This window comes from Genypterus blacodes, unplaced genomic scaffold (assembly GCF_046128005.1).
Source record: "Genypterus blacodes isolate CSIRO-AG114 ecotype Tasmania unplaced genomic scaffold, CSIRO-AGI_Gbla_v1 ptg000055l_1, whole genome shotgun sequence".
NCBI lineage: Eukaryota > Metazoa > Chordata > Actinopteri > Ophidiiformes > Ophidiidae > Genypterus > Genypterus blacodes.
The window spans coordinates 5,006,133-5,023,600 of record NW_027466867.1 but is presented as its reverse complement, the minus strand read 5'-3'; the positions used below and the strand labels follow the sequence as shown (position 1 = coordinate 5,023,600).

The 17,468-nt window shown below is 47.9% G+C and overlaps 3 protein-coding genes across 6 annotated transcripts; 1 reads left to right on the top strand and 2 right to left on the bottom strand.

The window, feature by feature from the left end:
* Window positions 1-445: 445 nt before the first annotated feature.
* pax10 (paired box 10) lies at window positions 446-3,776 on the bottom strand. The gene is made up of 7 exons (XM_076151976.1): window positions 3,677-3,776; window positions 3,351-3,587; window positions 2,097-2,179; window positions 1,843-1,999; window positions 1,499-1,569; window positions 689-821; window positions 446-579 (listed from the first exon to the last, which is right to left on the bottom strand). Exons 1-7 carry the CDS (start codon window positions 3,774-3,776, stop codon window positions 479-481), a joined length of 882 nt encoding a protein of 293 aa, XP_076008091.1. The 3' UTR covers window positions 446-478.
* Window positions 3,777-8,330: 4,554 nt separating this feature from the next.
* LOC143001894 (serine protease 27) lies at window positions 8,331-12,285 on the top strand. Of its 2 annotated transcripts, none has more exons than XM_076151739.1 (6): window positions 8,331-8,660; window positions 8,821-8,936; window positions 9,493-9,569; window positions 10,199-10,470; window positions 11,224-11,384; window positions 11,476-12,285. In XM_076151739.1, exons 1-6 carry the CDS (start codon window positions 8,615-8,617, stop codon window positions 11,731-11,733), a joined length of 930 nt encoding a protein of 309 aa, XP_076007854.1. In that variant the 5' UTR covers window positions 8,331-8,614; the 3' UTR covers window positions 11,734-12,285. The 2 variants fall into 2 exon arrangements, with proteins under 2 accessions (XP_076007854.1, XP_076007853.1); XM_076151738.1 differs by having other exon boundaries at window positions 9,490-9,569.
* Window positions 12,286-12,368: 83 nt separating this feature from the next.
* mapk7 (mitogen-activated protein kinase 7) lies at window positions 12,369-17,457 on the bottom strand. 3 transcript variants are annotated; one of them, XM_076151734.1, is made up of 7 exons: window positions 17,001-17,457; window positions 16,164-16,447; window positions 15,899-16,064; window positions 14,212-15,804; window positions 12,936-14,118; window positions 12,614-12,744; window positions 12,369-12,529 (listed from the first exon to the last, which is right to left on the bottom strand). In XM_076151734.1, the coding sequence occupies exons 2-7, from the start codon at window positions 16,441-16,443 to the stop codon at window positions 12,382-12,384; spliced, it is 3,501 nt and encodes a 1,166-aa protein (XP_076007849.1). In that variant the 5' UTR covers window positions 16,444-16,447; window positions 17,001-17,457; the 3' UTR covers window positions 12,369-12,381. The 3 variants fall into 3 exon arrangements, with proteins under 3 accessions (XP_076007849.1, XP_076007852.1, XP_076007850.1); XM_076151737.1 differs by having other exon boundaries at window positions 12,936-14,065; window positions 14,234-15,804; XM_076151735.1 differs by having other exon boundaries at window positions 17,115-17,457.
* Window positions 17,458-17,468: the final 11 nt, after the last annotated feature.

Below are 17,468 nucleotides of genomic sequence, written 5' to 3'. Positions count from 1 at the left end.
CACAGCTGACGCACAAGCTACCATTGCTACCACGATGTCATCATGCCGCTTAAGTATGACACCAGCGGTCACACTTCATGGTACACACATCTAACTCTTCTTACTCTTTATGGTTTAACCACCTTTTTCAGAATTTGGCATTTGAGTTTACCAGCTGAGACCAGATGAACGACAATATCATCCAAAACCCTTCAATTTGATCCTTTTATGGCATTTGGACGTCTACGCGTTTAGTGAAATACTGATTAAATACCATCGTGAACAGAGTTTAGTACCGTCAAGTGTAACCACGTTTACTCTTGATTGAATTTGTAAACATTTAATGCATATCTGGGGTCTCAAAACCTACCGGGACCCCCTATAGCTCAGCTCCTGTGCTTCCTTTAAAAACCTGTGCTCTCTCTCTCTCTCTCTCTCTCTCTCTCTCTCTCTTCTCTTTTACGCTGGTTTGGCAGTGATGTGTCTGGTCTGTGTGACTTCACTGTAATCTGGCCCAGTACTGGCCCAGGTTCTGACTCATGCTCTGCTGCTCGCTGCCCGGAACCTGGACCGGCACTGACACGCCGGGAGATATGAGCCCTGAGAGAGAGAGAGAGAGAGAGAGAGAGAGAGAGAGATCCGTCAGTGTGTGTGGACGATGGATGATGTTGATGGTGTGTTGCATTCAAAGACCTCCAGAAACACTCACCGGTGTTGGAGTTGGCTGAGGGTGGAGACTGCAGGTGAGGGGAGGAGTACGCGGAGGAGTCAAAGCTGCGTGGTGCAGATGGAGATGAAGGTAACATGCAGGAGTAAGAGGTGGCCGACTGAGGAGGAATAGACTGGAAGGTGAACAGAGCGAGGGCGGAGGTTAGTTTGAGTTTGAGTTTGAAACAACAGGAAACGTTGCATTGTATGTATGTAAGTGTGTGTTTGTAGTGGCGGCTGTGTGGCTTCGATTTCACCACACTGAGGCGCCAAAAACACACATGTGGGAGGAAATGACACAGCCGCCACCCAGATGACCTCACCGGTGACCCCGAGGTGTTATCTCGGTTCGTTTATTTAGAGAAATCTGGGGCACAGATTCTGAAAGCTTCCCCCGGACTTTAAGAGCTTTAATCTTAAAGTCCTATGCTCCTAAAACCTAAAGATGTTTAATCTAATTTCAGAATCTCACTGATTAGCCTTAAGTAAACACACTTGTGGACAAACAGATCCACAACCTCTCCAGTTTCCGCTGTAAAGAAGAAGAAGAAGAAGGCTTTGAATCAGAGCACCCAGAGCAGATAAACATGGGTGAGCTCAGTTTCAATGAAGGTCTGACCTTTGCTTTGTGAACTAAAATCTCTTTCCTCACATAAAGTTAGAATTGCAGGACTTGTGGTGTAAAATCTAGAATGTAATCTTTTGTTATTTACTGTTTCTATTACATTTCTAACGCTTTTGCTGAATGAAAGCAGCCAGTAAAGATGTTTGTTGTTATAGTTTGGTTTGTGATGAATGATGAATGTCCAACCTGAACTCCAGATGAGAAAACTGACAAGGAGCTGTAACTTGGCAGGGAATCGGCCTGACTCAACAGGGACCCTGGAGAGAGAGAGAGAGAGAGAGAGAGAGGCAGAGAGGGTGTAAGTGCACAAACACACACGATGGGATATAGAGGAAATGTTGTTATATAGATGCTCTCTAATGGAGGAACTCTAATGGAAATCAGTGAGCAGATCTGCAATGTTTCTCACGACAAACATCTTAACTCTTTGAGTATCATTAATGTGTTGTTTTTTATTATTATTTATTGATGCGTATACTGCAACCTTGGAGTGTGTGTGTGTGTGTGTGTGTGTGTGTGTGTGTGTGTACCTGAGCCGCCGCCGTGCTGCTGATGGTAAACAGACGTGTTGAAGGAGGTGGTAAGCGGCGCTTGGCTCTGTGAACAGGATGTGGCTCCTCCCGATCTCCTCTGGTTGCGCAGCTTCTCCTCCCTCCTCCACTTGGCTCGTCGGTTTGAGAACCACACCTGTCAATCAGAGAGGTGTGTGTGGGGGGATGTGTGTCGCTGAGAAAATACTATAATGTGTGGATCCACCTTTGTCAGGGAGGGATCCGCTCCTTACCTGTATCCGGGCCTCGGGTAGATCGATCTTGTTGGCCAGTCTCTCCCTTGCAAAGACATCTGGGTAATGCGTCCTCTCAAACTCTGCGTGAGGCAATAAATCACCAAACATATGATGAATCTATAGAAGATCCGGCAGCACCAATTATCTTCAAATGGAGCAAAGATTCAGCAAGTAGAGACGGATCCTTACAAGCACATTTTAAATATTTAGCTGTTGCACTTGGTATAAATTATGTATTTTTATGGAACATGCACAACGTGGACATGAAAGGGTTCGAGACCAAACCGCCTAAGTACTCGGCTCCCAAGTCGTCTAGACTAGAATCAAATAGATACAAATTCACCACGGTAGAGATTTTTATGGCACAAATCAGAGCCATCATCTGCGTGTTGTTGCACGGTGAACATATGTGACCGGCTGACAAACTGCTGACATTTTTGAATATGCTGAGGACAAGTTGAGACCAGATTGAGCCTCACCCTGTAACTGACAGTCTGAGTCATCCCCACACACTCGCAGGTCTGATAATAGAGATGCTTCAGTGGATTTGAACCAGCAGCACTTTGATTATATTTGCATTCACTCTAATATGTTGCCGTGTTCGCTTTGTGTTTATCATGAATGCATAGAAGCAGATGATGAAGATGGAGCCATCATTTAAGACAAATCTAGAAATTCTTCTAATTGGCATCCTGATAATTATCATATGTGTCAACACACACACACACACACACACACACACACACACGCGAGGGACTGCTGTTGTGCATTGAGGTCAGAGTGCCTCATTAATGTCATTTGCGTGGACTGACCAGGCTGACACGTTTCCACTCGGCTGCACCTTGGACATTGCGTCTTTATTTAGCTCAGGGGCCTGGACGAAGCCACCGAGCGGAGACGGAGATACAAAGAGCCACAGCTCAGTCACCCTGCTTCCAAACCTGCTGTAGGAGGCGTTTTGGAGTGCAACAAGTATATTTTTGGAGGAAGGATTGTAGATATTTGGTTAAAATGCATGTTCTGCCTTAGACTTTACAGCTATAATACCTTTTAATACTAATTTCTGCAAAATAATGTTTCTACTTCCTCCCAAATAACGCAGAAAGCAGTAAGCATGGTGTAAGGATTGTGATCCAAAACCAAAATGTGTTGGCAGAAGGGGGTGAAGCAGCATCACGACACGCTGCGTCCTGGGCTGTGATTGGCTGAATGTGGCGAGCGAGAGTTGTGCGTGCTTTGCGTTGGCCTGACCTTTCTCCAGAGCCTCGATCTGCTCCTGGGTGAAGCTGGTCCTGTTCCTCTGTAGCTTCCTCTTGAGCTGCAGCCTGAGCTGAGAGTCGTCGCCCTCGTCCCTCTCGGCGGGGACGCCTCCCCCTCGGCCCGCTCCTCCTCCTCCTCCTCCTCCTCCTCCTCCTCCCCCTCCCCCTCCTCCTCCTCCTACCTCGCCCCCCATGCTGCCCTCCGTGTCCAGCAGGCAGCCCTCAGACACTGGGCGAGGAAATAGATACACAAGCTTCAATTAATTGGGCTTCTTTCTTGTTTTTTCTAAGATGTAGAGTTGCTTTCTCTCTGCTCACCTGTGCTGTGTTGGACGCTGGTCGGGTCATGGTACCAGTTGTTGGGCCCGCTCCAGTTTGAGCCGCTCTGCAGGTTCAGCATGGTTAACTTCTCGTACATACTACGAGCATCCAAACCCCCTACGTGCAGCAATAAAGGCGTCCCAGTGCGTGTCTGCCCCGCTTTGTCGTCACCTTTGACTCCTCTCTCTCCTTCCTCCTGGGGGAGCTGGGGAACAGAGAGGAGGAGGAGGAGGAGGGGGGTTCACATCGCATGAGTTCACACATGGTGGGCATTGTGGTGAATTAGCCTCATGATGACAGACAGATATGGAGTTGGTTACATGCCTGCTGTCGTAACGTGTGTGTGTTATACATTGGTGTTCTAGTGTACCGCGGGGAGTCGAGCTACATTAGAACCCACTCCCAAAGCCGTGACATTTATTATGCTACTTGCTTTTAGCCCCGTCGTTGATGGTGGAGCCGAGCATGCCTGCACGCACATGTATGCATGAGAGGACGCTCATATGCATTTATAAGTGTACGCAAACAGACGTAAGAGCGTGTGCATCTGAGTTTTATGAAGACAAATGTTAAGAAAGGGATTAAACATCATCATCGCTAAGCTTGTCTTCATCCACACCATAGCAAGAATTTAAATTTTCGATCGATGCATCAGCAAACAGTTTAGAGAATGAACCAAGTCAACTCTTATCTTCTTCTTCTTCTGTTATCTCACCTGGCCCGTTTGGAAATCCTTGATTGCTGAGTGAGAACGGCACGCAAAGGTGCCGTGGGTCGACAACCGAGCCGGATCTAACAACCTCCCGCAGTAGTGTAGAGTCAAAGGTCAAACTTTCATTCAATCGGATTAGGTCGCCTACTAATCCATGCATTTTTCCCCTTACGCACCCCCAGAAACGGTTCTACAATGTGTGTGTGTTTGTGTGTGATTGATCTCAAAGCCTCTTGTGAAATCTGGGGTAAAACAGAACAACACATAAAAGCAGTCAAGGTGTTGAAAACTTACCAAGTGTCCAAAAACGAGATGGTGGACGCTCCTTTATTGATCTCCTTTGCACACCTATATTCCTCTGCGTCCCCTGCGTCCCCTGTTGTCCAGCTTTGTTGACAGTGCTGTGTGTGCGTGTGTGTGTGTGTGTGTGTAAAGGAGAGAGTAGGAGAGAGATGAAGAAGAGTTAGACAGGGTGAGAGAGAGAGAGAGAGGGAGGGGAGAGAGAGGTGGGGGTGCTCGGGAGAGAAATGCGTCTGCGGGCACTCTTGTCCTCCAAGCAATGGAGGGAGCGAGAGGGAGAGAGAGAGAGGATGGGAGAGAGAGAGAGAGAGAGAGAGAGAGGAGCCGGCGAGGGGTGACAAAGTGAGTCAACATCAGTGTCAAGTTTGAACTTAATGCCAGCGAGAGGAGGAGGGGAGGCCGAGTGAGAGAAGAGCATAAAACACAGATAATGGAGCGATAGTGGAGGATGAATATGTGATGGAACTCAATTTTAACCATAAATTACACATTAATATTACAACGCGATTGACACTCGGGTATTTTTGGACGCAAACAACCTGAACAAAGACAAGAGAGATTAGACGAGAGCCTAATTTCAGAGTTGATGTACAAAACGTCACTGGCCTCTGGAAACGTGTGGGAAATACAACGTTTCATCAACTGAAGCACATCAATCAAGCATCACATACATTTTGATCTGTTTGATGTTATAAAATTATCCAAATTCCTTTTATCTCTCCCAATCTAACGACCACACATCTTCATCTAATAATTGATCAATTGTGAGTCGTCCCATAACAATACATTATTACTTCCTTTGGAGTGATTATATATAGAGGAATAAATCACATTAAAGAAGATAGATAGAATAAAATATTAAAGCAATTATTGGATGATTTAATAGCATCATATAAAGTAGAATATGGATAATATTATTTAAATACTGTATATTGGAGAAATTAACTCATATAGCATTAAGTAGATGAAGATGTCAGATAATCTTAGTCTTGACCCATGAGATTAGTTGATAACATATTTTAATAACAGTATAAATAAAGTAATGTTCTCCCTGTATCAGATATATACAGTTTATATTTCTTTAGCTGCTTTTCTTCATCTCATATTGGACTCATGGCCGATTCATTTGTTATCTGAACCAAACCTCTCGTCTGTTTGACCTGTGGTGCTGAAACGCTGCAAAGTGCCTGAGGAATTTAGTGAACAAAAGATGTTGAGTTTCAGTGTTTCTTTGAATCCACAGGTATTGTTTTCGGCCCTGTAACACTCTGTGCTTACAGCTACGGGACAACAACAACAACAACTACAGCAGCAGCAGCAGCATTGTTAGGGCCACACACACAGATACCTGCCTGAACAATGTGTGTGGTGTATGGTGTTTATCCTTATAATAAAGGATAAGAGAGAGAGAATAGGATGTCGGACAGAAAGAAGGAGGGGGGGAAAGATGGAAGCAGGGAGGCAGAGGAAGGAGGGAGTGAAGAGGAAGTATGTGACTTTGGGGTGGGTGCAGGGGCTCGGGGATGAGGAGGGTGCCAGCTTGTTTTATTTCCGGTTGACAAGACTTTGCGCTCCCTTTCTCTCTGTCGCTCCCTCTCTCTTTCATGCTCTTCTATTCTTTCACCGCTGCCCCCATTGCTCTTGCACTCCCCTTCCTCCCTCCCTCCCTCTCTCTCCCTCTCCCTCTCTCGCTCTGTCTCTCTCCCTCTCTGGTACTTTCCTCCGAGACGTGCCTCGGAGGAAAGGAGAGGACTTGACAAGTTCAAAGGTAAAAGAAGCACAAACAGGAGAGAGAGAAAGTGGAGGAAAGTTGAATATTCTGAATTATTTAACTCATCGGAACAGAAATATATTTTTTGGACTTCAACCAACACAACAACAACAACAACAACAACAACAAAAATCCGTCCTTTTGTTTGTTTTGTTCCAAAAAAATCATGGTTACATATTAATGTGTTCCAGTTGTTAAGACTGGCACTTAACCTATGTGATCCCCATGTGCTATGTGTGTGTGAGTGTGTGCATGTGTGTGTCTGTGTGTGTAACGGCGCGTGCTTCACTGCAAAGATTTGTGTAGCTCCAGGACATGCATTTTTTTTGGATCTTGTTAGTTCATTCCTGTCACCTCTCTCTCTCTCTCTCTCTCTCCCTCTCTCTCTCCCTCTCTCTCTCTCCCTCTCTCTCCCTCCATCCCCTGCTTTTTTCGTTGCTGAAAGGGGGATGAGACAGGGCGGCGAAGGGAGCTGGAGGGCGGGTGGAGGCAGTCGCCATGGCTACGATGCCACGACAAATATTCGTCAAGTCGTTAAAATAAAAACAAACGGGAGTGCATTATAATTGCTCTTACTGGACTGCATCCCATAATGCATTCATACATTACCATGGAGAGAGAACGGGAGGGGTTTGAGCACAAAAACACACCGTCAAAAGTGTTAAAGTGAATATTCGTTGACCTGCGAACGTAAAAAACAGACAACACACACATCAACACACACACACGCACACACATTTATACCTAATTTTCCCATTACCTGTTTATGGAATTCTCTAAAAGTGCTTTTGTGAGTCTCTCTCCTCTCTTTCCTCCCTCTCTCTCTCTCTCTCTCTCTCTCTCTCTCTCTCTCTCTCTCTCTCCTATGCTTTCTCTTTGTCCCTCCATCTCTCGCTCTTCCTCGCTGTTGTGTAGCCCCAGGCCATACTGTGATGTGTCCTCCCTCTGTCCCTCCCTCCCCTCTCCCACTCTCTCTGTCCCTGTCACCTTCAATTGCTCTGTGAAACTAGACACACTGCCTGGGGCTCTGAGGGAGGGAGCGAGGGAGAGGGGGTCGGGGGGTGGTGGGGGGGGAGAGCGAGAGGGACTATAACAGGGAGACAGATAGTTTTAAAGACAGAAGGAAGGACCTACATAACAATACCACAACATATGACACATTGGAACCAAACATTTAATACATTAAAATATTTCCTTGTGAAATCAGTCCCAATACGCCCCACTCCAAGTTTGGGTCAGATTTTGACCTTTGACCCTGGGCATTTTATCACCTGGCCCAAACCTGTGCGTGTTTTGTTCACTTAGTTCTATCAGGACGATGTTTACCTAAGTTCAACCCCTGAACTTTGCTCATCCTGCTTCCTGTTAAACTGGTTCTTTCTGCTCTGGCACTGGGAATACATGGATACGCCTCAAGATCAGGATCTGGAAATCTGTTTATCTACACTGATAAAGCTCTGTGGCATCGAGATAGGAATCTGCATGAATCAAAATAAAATCAGGGTAATATAAATATGTAAGAAATGCATTTACTTTTATGCATTTTAAGTATTTAACATTGATGTGTGTTTGTTTTTGGATGTTCACATACTGTAATCATTGTTTTTACCTTTTTAACATGTCATTACATTTAATATAAGGCAATAAAATGTATAAATTTCGGCATATTATTGACTTAATTTGGGATTAAAAAGGGGAATCAATGATGTCGGACTTGTTGATGAACATAGAAATAATGCACATGATTATGTAAATCTTAAGACACAAAGGCACGCACCGGATTGGTCGTAGTGACGGGGGGAATTTCATTGGCTCAGGTGCACCGGAGGAGAGTTTCGATTGGTTGGCGGCGCTCAGGTACGCAGAGGCCTGTTACACTGAGGCTATTCTTCGAATCCAGCTCGGAGTGGCTTCTGGTCACATACTCGGACCTGTAAAAGCGATTTGGCGGACGGAGGAAGTTGTGAGTAACCGAGACGGAAAAGGCTAATTTTACGTCTTCCGGTGGGATCGTCACGCTCAAATTGGATCCTTTGCGGAAAATGTTGAGTAGCGTTTTCTGTGTTTTTTCGTGAACTGACGTGAAGTGAAGTAAGGAGCGGATTCTTCGGAGCTGCTTCGAGTTTAACATTTACACCAAAAACTCGCAAACATGCCCCGCGGATTGACGTTTTCTCCTGTTTTCTGGTGCATAACAGGTGAGACCCCCACCCTCATGTTTTAGCTTCGCCATGTCGGCTTGTAGCTTACGATTTTCTTCTTTGTCGACCCCTTAACACACAATGTACCCGTAATATCTCTATGTAAATCGAATTTCAATCTCTGTCTGTATAATTAAAGTAATCTGCATGCATGCAGGTGTTTTTTGGCCTTGTTGTGCCCAAGAATGCGGCCGACCACCATTACTGGAGAACAGGATTGTGGGAGGAGAAGATGCCGTAGACGGACACTGGCCATGGCAGGTGGACATCCAGGTGAGCTCACATGAATCAGGCCTTTTTATTGCGTATAGTCAGGTTAACTGGACACACATCATCAAGGCTTTAGTTTCGGTCTGAATCACTGGGCTGACAGAGAGTTACTAGTTTGCAAGTCAAAGAGCTGCACCCAATAGTAGAGCTGGGAAGAGAATTCAGTTAATCATTTAGACATCTGACAAGAAATGAACTGTTTTGTCAAATACAAATTGTTTTTGACCATTTGCTTTATTCTTTTCTTATGTTTTACAAGCTAAACTCTTCATTGAATTGAAGGACAGTGGACAGATACATTCTTGTTAGTTTCAGTTGTTGCCAGAAGCAATTCAGAACTTGACACAGTGAGTGTGAACAAATGAGAAGTAAACCTGTTCTTGTCCTGAACGAGACACTGTTGACACTAAAAAAAAGACCAACTACACACTTTACAACACAAGCACACACACCTACGTATATTGATCTTTGGGCTTGCTGACGAGAACGAGTCACCGGTGTGAAAGTCAAAGATGCTGAAATGAGTCACTTCTCTATCTTTCTCCTCCCCTTCCAGAAGTCCAGCGAAGGCCACATCTGTGGAGGCTCCCTCATCTCACCTGACTGGGTCCTGTCAGCCGCTCATTGTTTCCCCAAGTAAGAATCGCCCCCAGAGATAGAAGACAAACCTCTATCAGCTGCTTCACTCGCCCTCCAGTTCAAAGCTATTATGGGAACTGTTGTCAGAATTGCAGTATTGCCCGCACATGTTTGTGTTCCACTCTTTGATAAGCAGGAGATTCATGTTATTGTCACTAAATTTGGTGATTTCCTGCATGAAAGCGTCCCGGATCACTGTCCAATCTACTGCTTATTCTCATTATTAATTGGATTATCTATTTGTTCATACATATCCTCTGGGTATGTGGCCATCAAAGTCTGCTTCTTGTCTTTAGGGTTACAAGGCACAAATCATTTACATAATAGTATTTGAGATGATTTTGTATTCATCCTAAATCAGTCCAAATCCATTGTTTTACAGTAGAATAGTTTTTGACAAATGTGTTTTTATTAATCAACCAACCAACCATCCCTAAACTTGTAGTTGTGTATACTTAGATCATTTGTCCATTGCTGTGTAGTTTGTTGGTAACGCCTCCATTGGTCCCTGCAACACGTCGAGCATCAATTCATTCAAGGAGCACCTGTACAGCGCAAAAGAAGGTTTCACATTTCATGCCCCTTCTCGTCTCACGGGGTTCTTTTTGTCTCCTTTCGCCTTTCAGTCCAAACGACCTGAGTTCTTACATCATCTACGCCGGCCGCTACCAGCTGAACGGCTTCAACCAGTACCAGACCAGGCATTACGTGAGCCGCATCGTGATCCCTTCCGGTTACCAGGAGCCTCACATGGGGAAGGACGTGGCTCTGGTGCGGCTGAGCTCCCCGGTGAAATGGTCCGATCACATCTTTCCTGTCTGCCTGCCGGACGCCGGCACGCTGTTCCCCGCCGGCATGCGGTGCTTCGTCACCGGCTGGGGGAACATCAGAGACGCAGGTGAGTCTCACTGAAACTGACTCAGCAGTTCCATATTTCAGCCGTGTTGCCTTCACTTCCTCACCGTTCTGGCCCATATGGTTGTTTACTTCATAATGGGCCGCTGGGCGAGGTGTTACAGGTGTCGGGTGTAAGAAAGGATACATACTGATAAATTATGAATGCCTTACTGTAGTATCCCTTAAAGTATACTGTCCGGTTATTGGCTGCATTCTAGAGCCGAGAGCAGATGGTTCATAGAGGCCAAACCTTTACAAAGTGGTTATTTGTACAGATCAGTTTACCTCCACTTGATGGATGCTTTGTCAATGTTCGAGTGGATTCATTTAATCCACTCCATAGCCCAGTATGTAATCAGCTCTGTCAATCCAAAGAATGTATCTCTTGTATCTACAACAGATCTGTACACAGTGTTTCACATGTTTCATAAATGAAAATGAGGTGTGGAGGTCAGATTTCCCTATGTGGGCGAGCCGAGGCCTGTTTGTTTACATGCAGCACCATGCATGTAAATTAACATGACATTTGATCCAAGGCTTAAAAGCGAAAAGTGCGTGTGTAAATAAGTGAGTAAACCTGTTCCAGATCCCCAGAGTAGCCTGGATGCTTCACACACACAAGGAGATCAGAGATACAATACAATAAAAATGTTGTAATTTTGAATTTAGCCACATCCGACGTTTCTGTTTGTGCTGATGGTATTTAACTCATCAGTCATTTGTTTTTTCGGTCCTCCACCTGCTCCGTTCATAGTCGCTCTGCAAGGAGTGGGAACTCTGCAGGAGGTGCAGGTGCCAATCATCTCCCAGAGGTCCTGTCAGGATATGTACGCTCTGCACCCGACAGAGAAGGTGGACATCCTGTACGACATGATCTGTGCCGGACTACAACAGGGCGGCAAGGACTCCTGCCAGGTACCATTGGATCAGAACTCACACACACACACATGCAAAAAATGGAGAAAATCTCACCTACCTGTGTGTACTGTATTCTTCTGGTTGTCAGGGGGATTCAGGAGGCCCACTTGTGTGCAAGATGGTGAACGGGACGTGGGTGCAGGCAGGTGTGGTGAGTTTCGGACTGGGCTGCGCTCAAGCCAACCAGCCGGGCGTCTACGCCAGACTGACCACTTACACAGGCTTCATCCGCAGCTCGATACCGGAGATCAGTCTGTACGGCCGCGCCACTCGGAACTGGTGTGTGGGGGCATCTGTGTGTGTGAGCTGTCTGTCCACTCTACTGCTGCTGATGCTGCTCACATGAAGACACTTGGTGGGGCGAGGAAGGTTAGAACCCAAACCTGGAGCAATGAAGGATATGTTCTTGCAAATATCAGATTAAGTCCATTAGTCGATAGTCAATAAATGGGAGGATGTTTGTTACTTCAATCTCTCGTGCACATAAAGCCATATTGTTCAACAGGATCACTTTTTTTAGCACTCAGATTTTATACAATGATTTAGAAAAAATTAAATAAAATAATTGTCTGTAGTTGACTTCTGCTCTTTCTGTGCTGTAGTTTAGGAATTCCTTCTGAAACAATAAAAAACTAATTTCCACAAATGTGCTGAACAGTTTAAAATGTGTAGTATTCAACCTTTTGATTCTTTAAATATCTTCTATTATAAACTGGTCCTCTTCTTACTTACTCAGCATTTAACAATACTTATATGTTCATAGGGCAGAGACGATGATGTCACAGTTTTTATTATAAACAAAGCATGGTATGACGTAATGGTAGAAAAGACTGCCTGGTAGTGACTAGGAGTTAAAAAAGTTAGATTTTAAATTAATTGCTCTTTACTGGAGGTTGTCGTGATTTTAAAAAATACAAATAAAAAAAAAGATGTTAATCTGTAAAAGTTGTTGCTTTTCACTTCTGGTTTTGTCCTCTGGGGGAAGGGGGGGTGGTCAGGTGTCGGGGGCGATGTTATCAGAGAGGATCATGGGAGAGCCCAGCTGCAACTCCTGCTGCAGCGACTCCAGGTCGGCCTGAGTCATGCTGTGAACCTCGATCCAGTCAGATAAGAGGGAGGCGGAGAGAGGCGCCGAGTCGTAACTGAGGGGGAAAACAGAAGAAGTCTTAGACGATTTATTTATTATTTACACGTGACGTGGTGATGTGTTGATGATGACACCTCACCTGTCTCGGTCACAGTGCTGCAGGTCGGTGAGAGACTGGTTGAGGAGGTCGTCCAGGTCGAAGCCCACACCGTACCCGGCCCCGCTGCCTTTAGGAGTGACTGAGAACACCGGGGGTAAGACGTCCTCCACCTGGACGGGCAAAGAGAGACACGTGTCAACTCACCTGTGTGTCCTCTAGTTTGGGTTCAGTGGAACAACACAGCATTTAAATTTGGTGAACCGTGTTGATAACGTTTACTTTTACCGGCCCACTTGTAGTTTCTCGGGTTAAGACTTTGCATGCAGAAGACATAAGAGACAATAAGACACCTGAGACGCACCTGTGACTTTGAGAGCTGCAGTGTGACCGTATGGATGTCTGGAGCGGCGGAGGGCCCCGGCTGTCCCGTGTCTATAAACCCCAGGCTGTGATGAGGCTGAGGGCAGACTCCCAGGCCGCCGCCGCTCCCGCAGAGAGGGTTCGTCGTCTGCCTCCCCGGTTTCTCGCTGACGGACGGACACAGCTTCTCCATGCGCCCGGGGCTCGCCGCCCTGGGGTCCGGGTGGGAGTTGAGGTTATTTTCCCCGCCGTTGGCGTCCACGTTCCCGTTGGCCTCTCGGCCGGTTAGCGACGGCGCTTTAGTCAAAAAACTCTCGAGGGGCAGCAGCTGCGACTGAGGCGGGGGCTCGGGCTGTGGTTGTGAGTGGGGGGCTTGGCTTTGAGGCTGGAGCTGGGCCTGGAGGAAGCCCGGCTGCTGATGCGAGGGCGGCGGCGGCGAGCGGTTCGGCTGCGGTTGCTGGGAGGGCCTGGTCTCTATCTGCTGCCTGCTCCAACTGCCTAAACAGTTAAAGGCCCCTTGGCCGTCGCCCTCGCTGTGTGCTTTGAGCGTGCTGCTGTTCTTCACAAACCCACCAGAGACCGCTCCCATATCCGCCGCAGGCTTGGCTTGACTCATGGGGAAAAGTAATGACGGCTGCTGATTGCCTGGAGGTTGAAACAATCCGGACAGGACGGATTTAAGCGGAGGGACGGACGGCTCGGGAGTCTGGATCTTCCTCCCCTCCGTGTCTGTCTTATTGCTCAGTGCTTGAGTGTTCTCGCCCATAACTACAACGTGGCGGTGCGAGTTTGCGTTACAATCTTTCGTCTTGGCGCCGTCGCAGGCAGGAGGCAGGGATTTGTCGTGGGAGCTGTTCCTCATCTTCCTCCAGCGCTCCAGCAAGCTTTTGTCGTCGTCGCTCAGCAGGACGCCGCCCAGCGAGTCGCCTTGCCTTCCCTCTCTCCTCTCCTTCTCCTTCATCTTCCGCTCCTTCTCTTTTGCTCGTTCTTGCCTCTTCCTCCTCTTCTCCTCTCGTTCGCGTTGGCGCTCCTGGGCGGTGATGGGTCGCCGTGAATCCGGAAGAGAGGAAACGGAGGAGGATAGGCTTCCTCCCTCACAGGTGTCCATGGCCAGGGAGGAAGAGCCTCCGTCTGCAATGAAAGGCGTTGCATTAAAGCTTCTCATCAAAACATCAATGTGCGACCTGAAGTTCTTTTATCTACCTTTGTTGAACACACTTATTGTAAGTCGCTTTGGATAAAAGCGTCTGCTAAATGATTGTAATGTAATGTACGACAAATGTTTACAATCAAACTTACCCCCCCTGGCTTTATTTCTGAGAGCTGACTTCATTAATGTTGCCCTCAGAGCAGCTTTAGTGTCCTCAGAGATGGCTCCGTCCTTCCTGCCCCCCTCCGCCACGCCCGGAAGGGGCCGGGCACCTTTGGACAGCGACTGAGAAAGAGACTGAGACAGCGACTGGGCCTGTGCCTGGGAGAGAGAGAGGGAGGGCACGGCAGGGGGCAGGGGGGTCATGGCCTGTGCGGGCGCAGCGGGGGCAGCCGGCGGGGCCTGGCTCATGGACTGGCTCTGGGCTGTGTGAGCCAGAGGAGCCCCAGTGCCGGGCAGCTGCTCCGGGACGTCGCTGTCTCGCATTACTTCCGACGGAGCGTCCTGACTGGACACGGGCGTGGTGAGGTCTATAGTCTCGGGCTGACCGCTCTCTGAGTTGGCACTGGGCATGTCCACGTCCACCGGGCCGCTTTCGCCCTTACTGAGGGGGGGCAGGTCGGGGGTCATGCGTGGCAGAGCGACGGCGAGGAGGGGCGGGGCCTGTTTGTTGAAGGTGTGCATCTGGTTTGTGAAGGCGTGGCTCCCTTCTGCTGGTGCTTTGATTCCGCCGTCTTGTTGCTGCCGTTGAGGTTTACCCTCGATCATCTGCTGAGGCTGTAGTTGTGTGTTTTGTGCGAGTTGTGCCAGGGGGACCAGTGCTGATTTGGTGAACTTGACAGTGGAGGCTTTACAACTGTTACCGCTTTGTGCTCCGATTTTGCCCCCGCCGCCGTTCACCCCCGGCAGCGGCCTGAACTGGAGCTTTTGCCGGCAGCCCTGTTTCTTCTGATGAAAGTCCTGGATCTCCACCAGGATGGCGTCTTTGATTTGCTCCTTGTTCATCTGCAGCTTGTCAAATTCAAAGTCAAACGCCGGCACGCAGACGGGCTCGTCGTCTGGGTCGTGGTACTTGGACAGGTAAGGGTGCTCCAGCGCTTGGGTCACGTCGATTCGCTCGCGGGGGTCAAAGCGCAGCATGGCCGCCAGCAGGTCCAAAGCCTCTGGCTCAGTTTGAGGGTAGAGTTTAGCCAGGGGTACCGCCGCTCGTGACGGAAGACTCTGAACATAGGAGCGCACTCTGTCCGCCCTAATAGCACCGATTAACCCGTCTGGAGGCGTGCCTAACACGGATAGGATGAGCTGGAGCTGGTGCACGTAGTTCTTCCCGGGGAAAAGCTGCTTGCGCCCCAACATTTCAGCGAAGATGCAGCCGACAGACCACAGATCGATGGCCAGCGTGTAGTGATTGAGAGAGAGCAGGAGCTCGGGGGCACGGTACCATCGCGTGGCCACGTACTCGGTCATAAAGGAGTGGCACTCTTCGGGGTGAGAGCTGAGACCTCTGGCCATGCCGAAGTCGCCGATCTTTAACTCGCAGTTCTCATTCACCAGCAGGTTGGAGGGCTTGAGGTCGCGGTGGATGACGTTGGCCGAGTGAACGTACTTAAGGCCGCGGAGGAGCTGGTAGAGAAAGTAGCGTGTGTGTTCCGAGGTGAGAGGCTGGCCTGAGTGTATGATCTGATGCAGGTCACTCTCCATCAGGTCCAGGACCACATACCTACAGGAACAGAGAGAGGGGAAAGCCCAGATGAGATTTGAAGACGAGCCGGTGAATGAAGGTGAATGAGTGTGAGAGTGAGACAGGCACGTACACAGACTTGAAGGCCGAGTGAGGAAGGTTGGGCTGCAGGATGTCTTTGATGGCGATGATGTTGTCGTGTTTGAAGTGCTTCAGAATCTTCAGCTCTCGCAGCGTGCGCTTGGCGTTGGTCACCACTTCAAAAGCATTGGAGATCTTCTTTATCGCCACCTGCTGGCCTGTAAAGGGAGAACACAGGTCAGATTGGAAAGATGGGCTTTAACTAGTTCTACTCTTTTGTACATAAAGCTGCACATAGACTTAAATGTGAGACTCACCGTTGTCCCGTCTCCTGGCAGATGAAACCACACCATAAGCTCCCGTGCCGATGGTCTCTATGACGTCATACTCCTCCCCGACCTCAAACTTCACGTCCAGAGAGTGTGCTTTGAGCAGGGCCAGGTTTTTGGCTGTTGTACTGGTGTCAGAGCTGCCGGTTGCGTCGATTCCCGCATCGAGGTGATTCTTGTTTTCTCTGCTTTTGCCAGCCGCCGTTATTTCCGTTGCCATGGCTGCAGGCAGAGTGTTTTTACACTCTTCACCCTCCTTAGTTGACATGATTCTGTTGGTAATACAGAACATACAAACTAAAAAGGACATCAGTGGACTATTGTGGGGTTAATATGAGCATTGAAACCACAGCTGTTGAATCGTTTGGGGCCCCTGGGACATGCTGAGGATCTGAGCTTTTGTTTACAAGGGCGCCATGGTTACTAATCAATCAATTCATTAAGGAGCAGAGCCAATGGCGATCGAGTAACAGTGCGTTTGGTGATTTCCTCATTGCTCATGTGATGCTGGCTACAGTTTGTATGGTGGCTCACATGTTGATGTTAAACACACACACACACACACAGATAGTGACGGGACAGTGACACGTCTGGAGACCCGCGGGGCCTCGTCATGCACTCCTGCTCCTAAACCTGTCGCCCTCAGACCACATCTAAGGCTTGGAGAAGAATAGCGAAAGTGCACTTACAAGAACATAGAGGACAAATCTACGACTAGCCGTTTTTAAAGAGCTGTTAGCAAGTGTGTCTCATGATTATAATAATATTGACCACACAACAGACGCCGCCTGACCCACTGTTGACGCAGGGGCGTAGGCTAGTTACCTGAAGCTCTGGCTTTTCTGTGAAGGTATGACGACAAACTCCGCCCGTCTGAGCTAAATACACCAACCGGGACATCACGCAGACGTGTTTTTAAGTAGCGGGAGAGACGTTCACCTTGTGTGTCAACCACAACATCCGTATGATGTGTTTAATCCCGTTGTAACATGGCTATTTCTTGTTTTTGTCTGCCGCTTCCTCGTGTTGTTCCGTGTTGCTTTTGAGTGACGTGCGGTTATCCAATCGGAAGCCGTGTGGTCAGCGCGGTTGTCCAATAGGAGAGGAGAACGTCAAAAGAGGCGGGACTTGCAGCCAACATGAGGGTCTGTTGTAGTTAGAGGTGCAGAAAGAGAGTTAATTATTTAAAGAGACTAAAATACACATAAACAACTGATATCACACTTGAACGCATTTAATCTCTGTTTAATGTTACAACAATAACACTAATACTCGTGGTAATAATATTACTAC